The sequence below is a fragment of the Lichenostomus cassidix genome, chromosome 6 (assembly GCF_008360975.1).
Source record: "Lichenostomus cassidix isolate B80296 chromosome 6, HeHo_3.0, whole genome shotgun sequence".
In the NCBI taxonomy this organism is placed as follows: domain Eukaryota; kingdom Metazoa; phylum Chordata; class Aves; order Passeriformes; family Meliphagidae; genus Lichenostomus; species Lichenostomus cassidix.
This window is the reverse complement of record NC_139487.1, coordinates 6,347,811-6,366,718: the sequence shown is the minus strand read 5'-3', so window position 1 is coordinate 6,366,718 and position 18,908 is coordinate 6,347,811. Positions and strand designations below refer to the sequence as shown.

The following is an 18,908-nucleotide window of genomic DNA, read 5'->3' as shown; positions in this document are numbered from 1 at the left end:
TAATAGCTCACATTCCTCTCCTGCAGCTGGAGCAAGATTCCTGCTGGGCCTTAGGGAGCAGCATCTTGCCATGATTTGCTGAGCAGAACATCACAGTGCAGTGACTCCCTTGCTCTTGCTCCACTCCTGCTCCACCAGAAGAGGAAGAGAATTGAAATCCACACAGACACTCATGTCTGGAATCTCTATGCCACCTTTCCCCCCACTTGCAAATAAATACTGAGCAAGTGTTTTGGATTTCTGGAGTAATAAGTAACCAAACCCTTTTTGCTGACAGTCAGGAAGAAATGTTACTCAGAAAATACACAAAAATCCCCCTTCTGTCCTGCAAAAATGTGGATTCTTTCCTATTTTGTATACTTCGATCTGAGTCACTTTAGTTGTGATAAAGACACTTAGTTCATTTGCTCCCACTGCTTATCTTCCTCTGCACTTGGAAACTTCCACAGATGCTTTTTATTAAAATTTCTCAGCCCAATTAATCCAGAAATCAGTAGTTTTAAATAATGCAAAATGTGCTTTTCCCCTGAAGATCCTTCCTTTAAGTGGTGGCTTTAGATGATAAGCTACTGCAATAGAAATGTTTAAAAATCATTGACACAATGCAAAGAAGTTGATAATTTAGCAAAACTATTTTATTAAAGCTTATTCTCATGATAAAATAATAGCCAACAAAATCATATTAGGCAGGTCTTCTGCAAATGTGTGTAGCTGCCACCTATTCAGATATCATTAAGTCAAGATATTCTTGTTTTCTGTGGTATTCTTTATTTTCAGCTATTTACAGTCAAGCACGAAGCAAAGATTACATCAGGAATGTAGTATTACAATTTCCCCCTCGAGATTCACTGTTTATTGTAAATAATGCCAGATAGGAATTTCTGTTTTCCTTCTTCTCTCTAAAATACAACTATTTTGCCCTTTTCCCATTCGGTATATTTAAAAATATTGCACTACATTTAATTTACCTCTTACAATCATCATCATTAGCAACACTATGCGAGGAAAACGATATCCAGCTTTTCTTACCCACCGTGTCACACGGGTCAATTTAAAACCATGAATGTGTTTTTGAAATCAGTATTTGCATTGTTTTCACAGCTCCTTCATGTGCACCAGGGCTTAAATGAAGCACTTGGATATATTTGAAAACCTCTATAGTAGTCTGTAAGAGCAAAACTGATGGGATTGAACGCAGATCACCACCAATGGTAAGCTGCTGAGAAAATGGAGTGGGGAAGTCTTAATATGCATCTCAAGCAAGTACAGGTTAAATAACTTTTAGACAAGAAGGGAAGCTAATTTTGTGCGATTATTTGCTGAAGCTTAATTTCAAAGTGTGTCACATGCCTGTTTTAGCATGGATAGTGTTTTCCATACATCAACTAAGTAGTATCAACTTGCCCAGAGCTCACAAAAAAGTGCAAGTAGTTGCATGACTGGCAGTAACCATTTTGTTAAGAAGCACAAGTATGCTGTTCCATGGTGAAAACCACTGCTTCTTAATTTTGCCCAACACAAACTAAACCAAGAAGCAAATTTAAAGGAGAGGTACATTATAGATGACCTCAAAACCTAAAGGAGTTATTTTACCATCTCAAACTCCACTCCCACAAAGGCATTTTTTTTCCTACTACCAGCAATACCAGTGATAATGATACGAGTACCTAGCGCAGTACCTAAAATAAAGATGATATTTTATACAAAATTTCTATACACAGAAGATGAAACAAAGACATGTTTACAGGAAATAAATAAGAACAATGGCCTTAGCCAGGTGATGCTAAGATCCACAGTTTACACATAGCACAAGACCAGACAGTTCTTTTCAAAAGCAGCTGGCTGAACTTCTTCCTCATCTCTACTGGACTCACATATTGACTCAAATAAAACATGTTATATACACTATAAGACATTTTGCTGACAAAGGTGATCTTTCTGCTCAGACTGTATCTTCTGTCTGAGAAGCTGAATGCAACTTACCACTCTATGATTACTCAGAAGTGTTGAAAGAACGTTTAGTTATTTTGTATTTTGCACCTTAAGCTTTCCAAAATGATAGTCTGCAGCAAAATATTAATTTCTTTATATTACTTACACCATCATTACATGCTTTTTCACAGAATGCAATGAAACCTCCAACTCTTGTGAAGAACAACTTTCCTTTATCAGGCTATCAGATAATACAACATCACAAAGATTTTGTTCTGGAAGGCAACGAGCCTCTTATCTTGAAAATATTCCCAATTAAATTATTATGAGATACCAGTTTATACTTTGATATCTAACAACAGTCCAAAGTTCTAAGGAGGATTTTTTTTAGCATAGCATTACTATATTTTGTGTTAATTACAAACTACAAAAAGTTCTTGTATTTAACAAAAACATGGAAAACAAATGATATGCAATAGTAACTTCAGTAAATATGAATAACAGACAAAATGAAAGACCTTTTGTTTGCTTTCATGATATGTTTGGCAAAAAATACACAACTACCTAGAAGACATACAATAAAACTGTGATCAACACTTAAAAGCCTGGCCCCTCAGTGACTTCTGTGTCAGTCATCAGCTTAGGCATGCAACAAGCTTATAATGTTTTCATCATACAATGGAAACCAAACATTTTGAAAATCCTGCCTGTTTCCCATTGAAAACGCTAGCTGAAAAAAAAAATAATATGGGGAGGGGAAGTGGGGGCAAGTAACGCATTAAGGAAACCACACACATTGATGTGAAATGGTAAGGTTACATAATTAGAAAAAATAAAAATAAGTTATTAAAAATAAATTTCCAATATAAACCCCAAAATGTAGTTTTAACCAGCCAGTTTAACAAAATGATGGTGCTGTAGCTGGAGAAGAACCACTATTAGCAATTAACTGTGGAGAAGCAGGACACGCACATTGTACCAGTGTTTTAATTTAATTTGTGTGTGTTTGGAGTTAAGTGCAAAGTATTCTTTTAGTCCATTCCTTCAAAGACTAAATATGTAAATATCAGTTTACTCATAGAGGTGGATCAACTGGTTCTTCTGATATGATGTTCAATGTCGGAGCCTCTGTCAGACTGCCATCTTCGCTATCCACTTCTTCTGCTATAATGGATTCCTCGAAATCTTTAGTCACTTTTTTGGACTGCCTCTCTAAGAACATGTTCTCCAAGGACTCTATATCCTCAATGCCTGCCCTGTAGTGGATCATCAGCAGGGTGAGGGCCTGCAGTCTCTCACCTGACTTAGCCAGGGCAGCAGCAATCAGGGCTTTTTTCCTTACGTCGGTTGCCTCTTTTTCTTCTTTAACAAGCGAGTTATTATTTTCCAGCTCTTGGTCTATTTCATTCTGCAGCTTATCCAACATAAACTCCAATTTCTGAAAACGCTCCTCAGTGGGTAAACTTCTGTAGAGATCACGGCCGATTTCTTTCACAGCAATGAAGACACTGTCATCGAGGCCACCCTCCTTCCTGACCAGCTTGATGCCAGTGCCTGCCCGCTTGGAGGGGCTGCCTGGCCCACCCATCTCGGTGTCACTGCTCTCGTTGTCAGACGTGTTCGGGGTGTGCCGCGGCGAAGGCTCGGCCACCTCTGCCCCCTGCTCGGCCAGGCGGCTTTTGGGGACCTGCCGGAGGTTCAGCAGGCGGGTGCTCGTGTTGATGATATGCCTGGTCAGACCTGTGGTTCTGTTAGCAGACTTGGCCTCGGAATCAACCCGAGTGGATGTGGCTGGGGGGATCTCCTGGCCCTCTGCTCTGCTAGTGCCCGCAGTTCGATCGAGGCGCTTTTCAGCTCCTACGCAAAAGGGCATCTCCGTCAAACACTTTTCTTGACATTTTTTATGGCAAACGTAAGCACAGAGCATGCACTGCGAAGCTGCTTTAGTCCATACTTTCTTTTTGCAATAATCACACCAAGTCGGATTCTGAAACTGAGTATCTTGAAAGTTATGCTTGTTCTCTGTAACAACTTGTCCGAAGACAGGATCCTCTTTCTGCAGGGCACGAGCTTCTTCTTCTTCCCTCTCTTTCTCCAGAAGCATGTTTGTATCATCCACTTCACCTTCTTTTAAGTATTTGAATTGTAAAGTTACATCACCATAACAGAATTTTTCATTGAAACCTTTATGGGTTGTCAAACTCCGCAACGCTGTTCTGGTGACTGCGGCTTTCGGTGTAGGAGGATCCAGTTTAAATGTTCTAATAAACTCCATTGAGCCCGTGGCTAGACAATCTAAAGCAATTTCTTCAAGTTTTATGCTTGCATATCCTAAGCAGATAAAACCACCTGCTTTGAAAGGGTCTCTGCACCACAGTGCAACATTAAGGTACTTATGGTATTTTTCTACTTCAAATAGACAGGAGGATGTTCTTGTCATTGGCCATCGGCCGTGATGGATTTTATAAGGAATTTCTGGTGATTCCCATGTTCGATAATCATCATTATCTTTGTAACTACGTGCATTTTCTGTAAGTCCATCTTTAAATGTATCTTGCTTTGGTGCTGTTACTACTTTTGATACTGTCGGGTCTTCTATCTGATCGCTAACTTTAATTAGCTTCTCTGTAGATTTTTCTCCATTATTTGCAGGTGGAGGTGGCCTCTCTGGTTTATCAGAACATACACTTGCAGTTTCTAACGCATTTTGGCTATCATTAGTAGACAAAACAGGCTTTATTTGTGGCCTAGGTGGCACAGGAGGCTTAGTACTGGATCCTTGTGACTGTTTCCCCAACGGCTGTGATGCTTCTGAAACCTCAACAGTTTTAGCTGTTGCCACTTTAGCGCCATCTTTTTGTTGCGTTTTTGATGCTGCCTGATAATTTCCTAAATGCAGTTTTCGATTCAGGATGGGAGATATAGTTCCAAGGGGTTTAGCAGCAGCAAGAATTACCACTGACCGTTTGGGACTCGGAGTTGTTGGCAGATCTTCTTTTTGGTCAGGCGTATCGCAAGCTAACTCTTCAAATTCTGAATCAAAATCTCTGCTATCAGCATCAGCTGTTAAACTGCTCTGGTCATCTTCTGCCTGTGCCAAGAAAGCAGCGTCCTCCAGTTGTCCAAATCCATCCTGTAGTGCTGAGCCATGCTGATTATACCCAACAGGCCTTTCATAAAAGACTAAAACTCTGTCCCCAGCCTGTCTAATAAGCTTCAACACTTGGACAGTTGATGTGATTTTAACACCTATTAAAAAAAAGACAAACATTGTTAAAGTCTAATTATGATAGCAATCTAAATGAGCAAAAATAGTCAACAAACACATTGTTGCTCAGTAACAAAGGAAGTCAATTATGACAGAAGAGCTTAATTGAAATGTAAACAGATGGATTCTCTCCATTTTATTCCTACAAATATGGAGCTAGAAAAAATAATTACATAAATACTCCGGTTTGCTGCTTATAATAATACTGTAATCTTACAGAGTAGTGCTGATTTGATATGGAAACTGTTTTAGCCTTGCTCTTACTGTAAGTTTGGACTTTTCAGCAGCATACATTTAACAAAGGACTCAAAAAATTGGTATCTTTAAATACAGTTATAATTAAAACAGAAGCAAGCTAAAAAAGAAAATAGTTCCAATATGCTAATAAAATATGGGCTACATTGATGCTACATTATCAGTGTGGCTGGAGCGAGCTAAACTATCTTCCATAGCAGAACTTTCAGAGCCATTTGACAGATCTCCAAATTACATGCAAGCCTAAAATGTCTTAACGAGCACACAGTCCAAATGAAGTCATGAAGGGGATCATGTAAAAATGACTTCTCCTTTGTTCTAAATCAATCATCGATTATCTGTTTGAAGCAACTGAAAACCCTTTTAAACCACTGGAGTATTGCATTGGGGATCTATTTAGGCAGTACCCACGCAAAAGAACTTGTTGCAGTTTTTAAGCTCTGGTCTGTAAAACCTCTGTAAAAGGTTAAACTTCCTGCTAGCCCAGCCACATTAATGTTTTGGCTGGGCGTTTTACTGTTTTGTTTTATTGTTGCTTGTTTTTAATGTTGTTGCCAAATGTTTATTCAAGCTTATTTTGGCTTTCACCTACGAAGGAGTAAATGAATATGCAAGAAAATAAATCAAGCAAACAAAGACCTTAAGTGACCATAAATTCATAAATGGTAGCTTTTGAGTGCCAGGCACAACTGTAATTACTAAAAAGGGGGATTAGTTGAGCTGCATACAGACATGTCCTCCCCGTTTGCAAGACAACCCTTATTGTGAAAGCTGACATATCACTCACTGCCAATTGCCAGCAGTCTGTCTCCTCGCTGGAGGTCAGCAGCTGCAGCAGGTGAGTTTGGAGTCACAGTCTCGATGACAACGTGCCCTGCATCTTCCTCCTTGGACTGCACAAGGCGCAGCGTGAGCCCAACGCTTTGCAGATTCCCTTTCACGAGTTCTGCCTGCAGAGAAAGAAGTCAGAAGTGTCTCAGTAATGCTGACTGCAAGGATTCAAAGATACCAATGATAATTTAAATAAAATTATAGGACTTAAGCAGAATTTAAATCAATTATAAAATTTGCATTATTATAAACAAATTATTATTAAAAAAACACATTAGGACATCCACTGAGTTCACCTAACTGATTGTCTGCCAACTAAGTTTACACCTTTGGAGATCTTCACAAAAAGCCCCAGTCCTAAAAAAGCTACAACTGAACACAACCTCATTACCCATTTCATTAGGAGCACTGTACCATCTGTCTAGGTATCACCTTCAATATACCCCATTTGTGTTATAAAACCTATGAGCAGCTCTCCAGCAGTCTGTGCAAAAGGGAGTTTGGAGCAACAAAACTCTTATGTACTCACACATTGCTGAAGTATATTTAGAACAAATCTCAGTTAACAAAAACCTAAAAAGTTTCTTCAAAGACTCAAACCCTCTCCCTCCTCCTTATTTTGCAAAACAGATACAATTTAAATTTTACATCAATAATCTCAAATATCTTCTTCTAAGAAAGGGGAAGAAAAAAGAGAACTGAGGTGCAACCTCTATAGTAGAGTTTCAAATGACTCCTGCACAGATCTAGGTAGTGATCAATTGTTTGCAGACCTCAGTGTCTGAGATCTTTGGCAACTTTTTTCTTAATAAAACTGGTCCTTAATGAATTTAACAATATCCTTTTCTCCCCTACAGCAGATTCCTTCTAGACTATTTCAAATACTATCTACCATCATTCCATCAACATATATTCTATTTGAAAGGGGAGCTCATATGTTTCAGCTTCAAGGATTGAAATTTAATTTGCTTTTTTGATTCCCAAGAACAGAGAGGCAGACAGGGTAGAAACCTCCACAGGAAATTTTCTATTTGGTTTCAATTTACTGAGTTCAGGTGGACAGCCTTCTCCTCCATCCTTCTGCATTTACTTGGTTGCTATTCAATTGTGGATGTTTGAACTGTCAGGGTTGAGCCTCCTCTTTGGAGGATGTGTTAATTTATTCAGTTTGTGCAGTGGCTTTCCACAGACCAAGTGGATGACTTAGCACAGTTCTTGCCTCTCTCTTTGGCTGCAATCCTATAATCTTAATCGAACCACCTCTTGTGTTTTTGTTAATTGTAGTTCAGTTTTTACAGAAATTAAAATGCTTGGCAGTTTGCTCAAGAACAGCACAGAGTTTGAAGAAGCAGACTTGCATTAACTTTCTAAGCTTTGTCACTATCTTCTGCATTTCCCACAGGTACCTACTCTTTCTTCATAAATTTCTATTGTGAATACCCACTAATGTATGTAAGAATAACAAGACCAATACAAGCTTAATTGCAGTTCCAAGATTTAAGGTTATTCCAGAACGAAGCAAATAAATAGTTGCCTACAGAAACAACCCCGATGGGGCTTTTGGGTTGATTTTTGTTCATTTGTTTGTTTAAATGCAATCCTCATTTACAACAAAACCACTGTTACATAATTGAATTTCAAAAAATTTAAATAATAAACTCCTAAATGTTAAGAAACAAAGAAGTATTAGAAATGTCTGTGGAAGAAGACAAACTTTTTTTTTTTTTCTTTTTTTAAGAATTGCTCTTCTGCGCTTTAGTCCTTTATTTATATGCAATATAGCTTTAAGCTAGCAATTCACAAATGCTGCAATGTGCTGTATGGAAACAACATGAACAATTACTGCAATTTCAAACAACACTAATTGAATATCTGAACTGTCAAAAACACAAATGACATGAATTTGCTTTGGCAGCACACAAAGCTGCAACAAAAACAACATCCAAAGATCACAATAATATAACCGCACATTCTTATCAAACAATGAGGAAACCATTATTTCTGAGCTTTGCTCCGAGTCCAAGTACTCAAATCTCAGTATTTCTATGATGGTTCCTTTGTAAGTCTTGCTCTAAGTGATTAAGCTCAAAAAAAGATTTCCAAATCGCTGTGTTTGAATAGAAGAGGAACTATCATAATGAAGATCAGGAAGTAAACTCGCATTTAAGGAATGCTGACAAACATGAAAATTACAAAGGGCTGAAAAACAAATTATAACCACTTTTCCCCCTAATTTTTGTTAGTGCACTGAAGTAGAAAGCAGTTTAGTGAGAGAATTCCAGGAAAGAAATGGATGCTTAGACAGAACAGTGAAGGCAAAAAACCCCAACAACAACCTCAAGATGGTTTTCCTTTTAACATGATGTTATTCTGGCCATTTAATTACACTCCTTTAGGGATTCATCTATTTTGACAGTAGTTTCTTCTGAAATCTTAATTACTTCTGGACCTCTATGCCCAGAACTGGAGTTCATTAGCAAGACAAGATGTTTGAGAGTCATGGCCTGTCCAGAATGGACATCCTGTTAGCTTTGCACGGCAGCAGAAGAGACATTGCTGTAAGTTTGTTTGCAACATGAGGTAACTCTTGTCCACTCAGTCTCTGAGCAGAGCAGAAAAACACTCAACTACTGAAGGAGGGTGATCATCACAGCACTGTCAGAGGAGTTACCCCCAGGCAAACCTACTACTTTTACAGCTGGATATTATCCATTCAAGGAGCTGCCCAAAGTGGTAAGATTTCTTTAGAAAGTCACAAGGCTTGTCTGAAAAAGAATGGCAGGAGGAAAAGAAGAGCTGGTGTTGCAGCATCTGACTTTTTGAAGAAAGGTAGCTATGACCTCTAACTATTGTTGGTACTTGCCATCATGGCAAAGTGCATGATGAGCAGATAAGAAGAAAAGGAATAATTAGGCAGTAAAAAGGAAAAAAAAAAAGTTACTGAAAGTTCTTTCTTACAGAGTTAGTCAGTACAGACTCTTCCTCTTGAGCTCCCTCTGAATCCAAGGACTCCTTTGAGCAGGACTACACAGCGGATGACTTAACAGTGCAAATATTCTGTAGAGCAAAGACTAGAAACCCCTGAGGTGATCCCCAGCACTTCACCCTTCCCTCCTCCTGCAGGGAGAGACCACATGAAAGCAATGAGGGACAGCTGGGACCCAAGATCCGTAGGTATCTCGGAACATTTGGCTCCCATGCAGGGACACAGCCTGCAGATTACAACACGTATGATTCACTGATGGCAGGGAGACTTCCAATATTCCAGCAGTATCTGATGGAAAGCTGTTTTTGGAAGGAGAGCGCCTTTGAACATAACAAGCAAAGTTCATCTCCACTTTTTATTAACTTTGGCACAGGCACAAGCTTTCTCATGGAGTAAACTGGTTTTATTTATTGAACCAAACCAGATGAAAAGTTTCCTTGATTATTCTCTCCGGCAACTGCAAGTAACACCACACTATCTCAGGCTATGCTGAATGCAGGTAAAGACTATTTCAAGCTCTCAAACACCCCAACAAGTACACTCAGAAACCAAACACCTTTGTATACCCAGCACAGCAACTTTATGCCTTTTTGCCTCCCCCTCAAATTAAGACTTGATAATAAATGTGAAGAGCCAAAGACCTCTTGGAACATGAAACATGAGGAGGATGAAAATCAGCTAAATGGCACAGAGGTTAGAAGAAAAATTGTTGATAATGAAAGGACATTTATTATCAATGAATCTTGCTGCAAGGGAGAAAACTAACAGCTGTGCCTAGGAGAAAGGGAAATTTCAACCAATTAACTATACCATATTAAAGCAAGTTTATTTTAATTTGATCTAATTATAGCTCTGTTTTACTAGTTTCTGTAAACCTTAGTAGTTATTTAAATAAGGAGCAAGACAAAGCGGATACTACTACTTGCTTGTCAGTGACAGGCATTAAATTCAGTGTATTTTATATGAAAAGAGTCAGAACTAAACTGTATCATAGAATTTAGAAAATATACCTTTTTTAAAAAAAGGCAAGCAATCCCTGGACTATTTATTAAATACTGGTTGAGATTAAGATGCTAAAAAACAGGAATGACCACCCTGGGAAAAAAAAAAAAAGGAAGTAATTCCCTTAATGTTTTATTATTAAAAAAAAAGCCCCAAACCCAAAACCAAAACAAGACGACACAAGACATCCATTAACTTTAAATTAATAGAACATTTTGATATGGAGCTGTGAATGCTTGACTTTTACACGACAAAGTACATAAGCATTGATTTCACAGCACAGGCTCTAGCTCGTTTATATGCAGCAGTGCATGAGCCAGCACAGAGCACAACCCCACTGCCACTTGCAGTTCAATATTGGATGGATGCTCTGGAAACACAATGCAGGAGAAAATTATCTTGTGTCTCACAGCGTTTCCTTGCCTCAGCCTTGTTGTTCTGAAAGCCTAGCAGTTGAATGTCAGTGAAAATCAATTTTTCCAAACCTTTTTAAACATACCAATACTGAGCTCCGCAGTGATTAATCAGAAGTTTATAGCTTTTTAATACCATTTAAAGGGCCAAATATTTACATGAGTGTCAAAACACAATGCAGTTTTAATCTTCAAATGCTTCATTAAATTATCAGTCTGAAATAATTTACAATGGGATGATAAATTAACATCCCTTTTATAGGCAAAAATCTGATGCCATCTCATTTACTGTTTATTGCAAAACTGTACCTATGAAGTTATTGTTTAACTGAGAGGTAAGAATGTCACCAGTAATTCTGTAATCTCATAACTAGAAAGTAAGTCAGTATTAGACACAGCACTTCTATTCACAATTTCTAGGACAAGACATAATAAATAATGTCCATTATTAAATACGGAGATTACAACATCTGTGTGTGTATGACAATCTCTTATTGACGGTGCAACATCAATCAGCTAAACTTTAAGAACTATTAGGTGCATACAAAAATAAAAAGTCACAAAATTAAGCCACAGCAGGATACTTACAGCACAAGACTTTTGCTTTAAAACCAAATTGCAGATTTTCAGAGACGAAAAAGGAAATTGTTTTTTTTAAAGCTTAATTTTACACTGTAACTAATATTCTATATTTGCTTAACTATTCATAAGCATTAAAAAAATAAACCTTTACTAGATTTTAGTAAGCGTGTCACCGACTTTTGAATAAATGCTAAGAAAAGCTTGATTACAGGTTAGTGTTATTTTACTGACTTTACATCAGCTAAAAGAATACTGTTTTTTGAAATCCTTTTTATTCCCTATCAGGGGTATGTAACACACTCCACGTAGCAGAAACTGAACCAACGTCAGTGGTGTACTACAGATAAAAATATTTTTTTTAACCAAATCATCGGAGTTGCTGAAGAGGTTCTTAGGTATTCTTGCAAGGTATGGTCTAATGTGTTTTGAGGAAAAAGAAGTGAAAATGTCTATGAATATGTCTGTAAATTATTATACTCTCCCAGACAGCCCCGCACGCTGAGAGGAGAGGAAGGAATATTTCATGTCAAAAACCCCCAAAACATTAAAGTCCAAAACTGGGAAGCAGTTTCTTCTCCTCTGAAGACTCAGATATTTGTATTATTGAAAAAAGGTTTTTGGCAAACATCTTTAAAACATGGACTTTAGTATTATTGCTTTTTTCAACCCTATCACTGAGTGCAGTTATTATATATGACCTGCACAGCAAAGTGACTGTGAGATTATTTACAGGGGAGAAGAGGCAGTGAAAGGAAACAGCAATTGCCAAACTCACTATTTGCTCCTTAGGAACACTGGACAAAAAGAAAAAGAAAGGATTTTCTTTTAATGTTCTGGGAGTATTTCAATCTATGCTTTAGAAAAGTAGTAGATCTTTTTCTTCTCCCTGTGACACAGCCTCAAAGCCCACAAAGACTGCCAATGTAGGAGAAGTATTTTCCAACCTCTTCTCCAGCTCTCCTGTCCACGGGGCAGGAAAACCCCTGATGCGTTCTGATGTAAACCTTGACTAGGGAATCCATGACAGAAAAAGCTTTCCTTTCCCAGGTACAGAAAAAACTCCCAATTACAGAAAGAGAGAAATGTTTTCTGGGCATTCAGGAGCTAACTCTGTTCTTGGGATGCTTAAATAACTCAGTAATAAAGTATGCCCTGATTATCAATTATAAACTGTGTACTATACAAACTGTATGTTATATCTTAAGACATAGGTGTAATGATACAGATCTATGGATGTGCTTCCATCTCCAGATCTAACCTGTGTACTTCCTTTAGTGGGTTCAGAAATGTTGAAACACACTGACAGAAGGTTTAAATAAAATTAAAAGCTGTAGTAATATTTATAGAATAACTAGACTATGCAGTATGACAAACAACAAAAATGAAGGAAATAATCTCTGCAATCAAATTAAATCTACATAGAAAATTGACTTATTTTCCTCCCAACTAGAGAGAGGCATTAATTACAAATCACTCATTAGAAAACTATTGATGGAAATGTAATGTAAAAGATAATACACTGGCTATTTAAAACACCAGTATACATCACAGCTAGAAGCAATACATCATTCTAAGAAACCAACATAGAAAACACATATACAAACTTGCAAATTAATTTACTGATTTGTGAAATAATTTTTTCAAATCATTAATAAAAGACTCCTTGAATAAAAATCTGACATTAATTTTTCCCATAATTGAAGCTAAATCTTAAATCTAAAGTTGCTAATTTTCCAAAATTTGTATCAAGATTTCTATGACAATAACTAACACACTCGTGTTGTGATGTTTCCTCCAAACCAAAGATATACACATCTTTAATATCAGATTCAAGTGAATATTTTAATGTGTTTTTGCACCATTTCCTAGGTTCACATTGACTCAGTTAATTTCAACCAACATTTTGATTTGTCCCCACCGTTTTGTAATATCTTAACAGCACTTATCAGACATGCATGTTGAAAGAACATGAATTTGTTCTAGATATACTAGAATGGTGGGTGAAGGGGGTGTATGTTATTTTTTTTCCAAAATAAGTAAATTTATAAGTACATTTATATACGTGTGTGTGTGTGAGAGAGAGAGACTAGAACTTTCAATGAGAAATTAAAAGGAAACTATCTGCTGCTTATAAAAAACCCCTGTTGACAAGCAATCCGAATTACTATTTTTGCACAATTCCTTTGAAAAATATATTCTTCTGCTTATTTTGCCTGAAAGAAAAAATTTGATACCATTAAAAACTTTACATGCAAAACCAAAATAAGTTTGGAAAAGCTACTAACTGTAAAATGGACTTTCACCATAAGGATATATCACCAATAAAAATAAAATTTCATGGCAAACATGACTGAGTCACAGTGAACATAAAATACTAAAGTTTTATCAGAAATCTGTTTCCACAGGGGTAATATGGAATTTATTTAGGTGAACAACCACATTTCCTTAATTTCTCTTTCTGTTCTATGTGCTTACTTGGTAGTTAAACCATTCTTTACCTCTACCCAATGCTCACTGTAGTGTTTGTGGTGTTTCTGGACCAGGTTGATCCTTCAAAATTTTAGAAGGTTTTAAATAACTGCTGTTTACTTAACCTGGTGTTGTGCTTTCCTCCACTGCAGCTCTTACTCTGAGCTAAAACCCTAAGAGTCAGGAGGGGTTTTTTGTACTCACAGCTGTCTTCAGCAGACGTTCACTTGCTTAATCCCTGAAAAAAGTCAGCTTTTCAAACTGCTCACCTTTCACACCAAAACCTCTGAACAACACATTTTGTCCTGAAAGCAATTTTCATCAGTAAAACAAAGGAATAGGCCGACACTCAAAATCATCTTGAGACTGATTATTCATGCAATTTTTCTAGCACAAATATTTGCAAGAGCAGAAAACAAGTTCTTCAGCTTGTTTCCTTTAATTCAATATTGCCCATTTTGCAATTTCTGCATTTTTAACAAATACTTGCATTCCTTACCGTATCAGGTGAAAATGCTGGAGCAGCTTTATATAGTACTGGCTACACCTTGGTGTCTTTTTGGGTGTCACTGAATGAATACTGAAGTTCCTTTATAAAGGAATTTTATAAAATGACCCACTTCTAACACAATGGATTGACTCAGGTGTTTGTCCACCATCACAAAGATTTCTGCCAGTTTTTTGTGACTGCCATGGACTTCCCAAAGGGAGTTCTGAGAACTGATGGCAGAGGAATGACAAAGTCATTTTGAAAGGTAAAGTTTAAGTGAAAACATTAGAAATTAAAGCATTCAGAGAGAAGTTAAACAATGGAGGTGTAACAGCACTGGACCTTTTAAAAACCTTTTTTAACTTGTAAAAATACCTCAGTTCTAGAAAAGGATTTTTTTATTATTTCTTTAAAAATTGTGGCTACTCTTCTCCCACTCAGCAGATGACACACATGACCTACACACCACTTTCCCACTTCTTCTCCCCTTCACTGAGAGCAATAAAACCCAAAAGCAAGCAACCAACAATCCCCCCAAACACACACATGAGACACCTTTGCCATCTGAAGATTTGTTACATTCACTGGCATCTGCAAACAGCCAGTAAGTAACTGGTTCTCCAGTGACCAAAACAATGAAATATATATACTGACTTTAAATGTGTTGGTCTCTGTTCTGATGTCAAATTAGCACAAGATGAATTAGCTCAGTCAGAGTGTGATGTTGAGACAGGACTAAATCTTCATACAGACAAGTTTGTACTCCTCAGGTAGTTATTTCAGTTATATTAATATTGAAGTGCAGTACTTCAGTTGCTTTCAGAGCATCTCTCTAATATTTTTACTCTCTACCATTTTTAATCTCTTCTTGTCCATTTAAAGTATCTTTAAGCATAACATAGGATTTTCTCCGAGCTAGAGTAGCAGCAGTTTTTAAGAGACAGAATTTCCCATTAATGGGTATATCACATTTCAGCCATCACAATCAACTAATATTAAAAAAAAATTAAAATTAATTAACAAAATTACTTTCTCTTTAAAACCCAAACAGCATTATTGATGAAAAAGTCTGTACAGCAAACGTGTTGCAGAAAGACAAATCAGGCTTGATGGACTCTCTACCTCTGCTTTCCTACAAAGGTCTGGAATAGCCACCAGCTGTTTGTGGAATATCAGGAACAAGAGATTTTGGATTACAATACAACAGTGAAAAAAGGGAAGTGGGATGTTATACCTTTTGCTGTTAATCTTTGCAGCCTTGTGAACTGTGGTCTGTGCATGGGGAGACACAACAATCTCAGTGAATGTTGCATTTTTCCTGTTTGGTTTGTTTGACTTTTAGGAAGAAGTGTATTTACAGACAAAGGTCTTGATATTTTATTACTAGTCATCTTAAATAGCAAATCACTGGGAGTCTTTTTCTGTTCTACACGAGAACTTGTAAAACCCAAAAAAATGAGTTATAAAATATGACGGCAATTTCATTCTGAAATGAGTTACATATTGGACCAAGATCATATTTAAAATAGCAATTCATTAAGGCCACAATACTGCAAATGTTATGCACATGTCTAACTTCACCATCATAAGCTATTTGAAAATAAATGTGACAATTCATCGTAGGAAAATTAAACATCTGCATGTCTGCCTGATGAGCACTGAAAATATTTGACATCAGCAAAATCCAGAAGAGGCTTGTTACTAAACAGAATGAGGAGCTGTATCTTATTTTCCCCAGTACTTCTGACACATTGCAGGTACTCTTTGGCTAAGCTACTGCTAAAAAATTGCACCTTCCAATTGCATGGTGAAGCAGGTTAGGCGACATGCAAAAAGCAAAGTGTTTAGCAATTACCATGAATTGCTGGGGCATCCTTACAGCAATTACAGGACTTGAATGGAGGAGTTAAAGACAAACAAGGCAGCAGAAAACCTGCATTTAACTTTGAAGTGTCAAAAGCAGGTAAAATACAGGCCTTCAGTTTTAGGTGGAGCTCTTCTTTGCAGAGCAATTTAGTACAAACACCAATGTAGCTCTTCTTTAAGTGCTCTTACTGACATCCTTTTAGTCTTTATTAAACCCGACTGTGATGATTTCCTTTGGCCCTATAGAAATGGAAAAGACTGATTTTTTTTTTTCCTAATGTTATATCACCATGTAAGTCTTTGATAGGAAAAAGGCTTCTTCCAATATTGCTTAAGCATTACTTGGTCATCATATAAATATTTTGTGCAAAACTCAGGTAGTCTAACAAGAAATACTGAAATAAGGTTACTGATATTAAGTTCATTAATAGCACCATGTGTAACATCCAACCAATAAAAATTTCACCTAGTTAATGATTTTCTCTGTATAAATTTGTTATGAATCACTGCTTTGCAAATTACAGATAAAGGAGATTAAGGAGAGCCTGTGAGTTTAGGCACTGTGAATATGTGTACATGAGACAGGTCAACTCAGGGTTTTGTTCATCTCCAAGATGGAAGCAAAAAACAAAAAAGCATTCAAGTGTATATATTAAAAGTAAACCCTCTAAAACAGTTATTTCTTATATGTATCTTGAAAGTATCCAATCAACGGTGATAAACCAGCTCCTATTAATTTTCCTGCAATACACTCAAAATATTGGACTTGCAGGTAAAAATTCTTTATAGTGGAAATAATAGACAGTGTGAAGAGCTTTCTCCACACAGAGAAACTGCTTGGCAATTTTGACTATCAGCATTAACCACCTGAATACTGACACAGATACTGCCATCGAAACTGAAAATACGAAAAGTTATTATCCGCTGCAATTACAGTAATATGCATCACAGATGTTAGTCTCCATGGAAATAAGATACACAATATAATTTATATGCAGTCAAAAGTAGTAACTCTTAGATTTCAAGAATGGGCTTACAAGTCACATTTTAAAGGGTTTAGAAGTTACTTTTCTGACAGAAAAACGACATTCTCACAAACAAAGCATTACGACTGCAGGTAATACAAATGACACTCTTATCAATCACACAGTCAAAGCAACAGGGACCTCACATGCACCTAGAACCTACATAATCAACAATCTGAAACAACATAGAAGTCAAGTGAACAGTTTGTTATTCCTGCACTGCATAAACACACTGTTTTCTTGGCAACTGGTACATTTCTCATCAACATTAATGGCTACATGCTATTAAAGAAAAGCACAAGCCTGAATAACATCCTGTGTGACCCAAAGAGTGTTCAGACTCCCACATTCCCACTGAACTAGCTAAACCCAAAGGAACTAAAGCAGATGTAGTAGAATGATTCGTGATCTTAACAGCTCTTCAGAGATTAAACAGAAGATCCATCTGTATCAAAATGAAGTTCCTGTTGCACACAAACCCCAGCCCCACCCTTTGCCCGGTAAAACCAGACCAACACTTTTCTTCCGAAATGTTAGGTTACCGTGGCCAGAAGAAATAAGGATTTATATTTAACTTATTCCAAATAATTACTGCAAGAAGGCCAAGGTTTTGTATATAATAATCTTTCTGTACCTAGAAAGGCAGCCAAACCACACTGAGTTGTTTTCAATTAAATTCTGGACAAAACACTGCAGTGTAAACACACAACTATATAACCAGTAAAGATTTCCATGACCATACATCTATTTCTGGTTATTTTGTTGATCACATCACATCAAATCAATTTATTTATGGTTATAGGGCACAAGTCGCTGGCAGGCAGTGAAACAGCAGCTCAGTGTCACATCTAATTAGTAGCACTAAGACAACAGCACACCTAGAAACCAGATTTTCATTCTGTTACCAACCATCACTTATAAAAATTGCCACAACTATTAAACTGAAAATATCTTTACATCAACTCAAACACTGACAATTCACTTTGGAAAAGAAATCAATACCCAGCTCTATCTTCTCTGCACTTGAAAAATAATCCAGATTATTTTTTTATACACATAAAGATGAATTCCCAATGTATCCAAAGAATGATTTGGAAACAGAATGTTAGCTGTAAATTGGAATCAACATACCAGCCAGCTTTGCAACCGAGCTTCAAAAAATGCTTCACGAAAATCCAAACATCGGAACTTCTCACAGAAGGGATCTTCGTGTGCAGTTTTCTCTCCATGCAATCAATGTGACCAAACTGCCTAACAGAAAGCAAGATTTCCTTTCCCTATAGTTAGCCATCAGAACAACAGGAAAACAATTTGTGTAACTATGAGTACTCCAGGCATCAACTTTAGACCTCAAACCACCAACACTAAAGCATGTAAAACAGCTAAAAGAAAAATATTCTTCCAGAAACAGCTTACTGGGAGTAAAAAAAAAAAAAAAAAAAAAAAATTTACAAGAGGAGCAGAACACTACCCATAGTGGAAGCTAAAGTTCATTCTTTTTGACCTTTTTTTTTTTTTTTGAGTATCTTCTGGCTCAGGGAAGTAATATATACCATTTCCTCATCTCCCTTTTGTAAGGTAAGTGAAAGAATGAATAGGAAATTATGTCAAGCTTAAAAACTTCTTTTACTTCAGCATTCACTATAACTTCATACACTCGGGTTTTATGCTCTATTATTTTTAAATTAGCAACAGATTTTATTGATAGTTGGTGAAATATATATGAAAAATACCCACGAGATTTCATAAAGCAACATCTTTCTACTTCCCTTTTCCCCTTCTCCCCTCT

The 18,908-nt window shown here is 36.9% G+C and overlaps 1 protein-coding gene across 1 annotated transcript in view; it reads right to left on the bottom strand.

Annotated features, from left to right (window-relative positions):
- Positions 1 to 613: 613 nt before the first annotated feature.
- The window catches only part of PDZD8 (PDZ domain containing 8), a 54,519-nt gene continuing 36,224 nt past the window's right edge, over positions 614 to 18,908 (bottom strand). Inside the window, exons 4-5 of the mRNA XM_085064735.1 lie at positions 6,243 to 6,405; positions 614 to 5,181 (exon numbers count right to left, since the gene is read on the bottom strand). Of these exons, the coding sequence (XP_084920861.1) occupies positions 3,008 to 5,181; positions 6,243 to 6,405 (2,337 nt within the window). The 3' untranslated portion in view covers positions 614 to 3,007. The remainder of the gene's footprint in view (positions 5,182 to 6,242; positions 6,406 to 18,908) is intronic.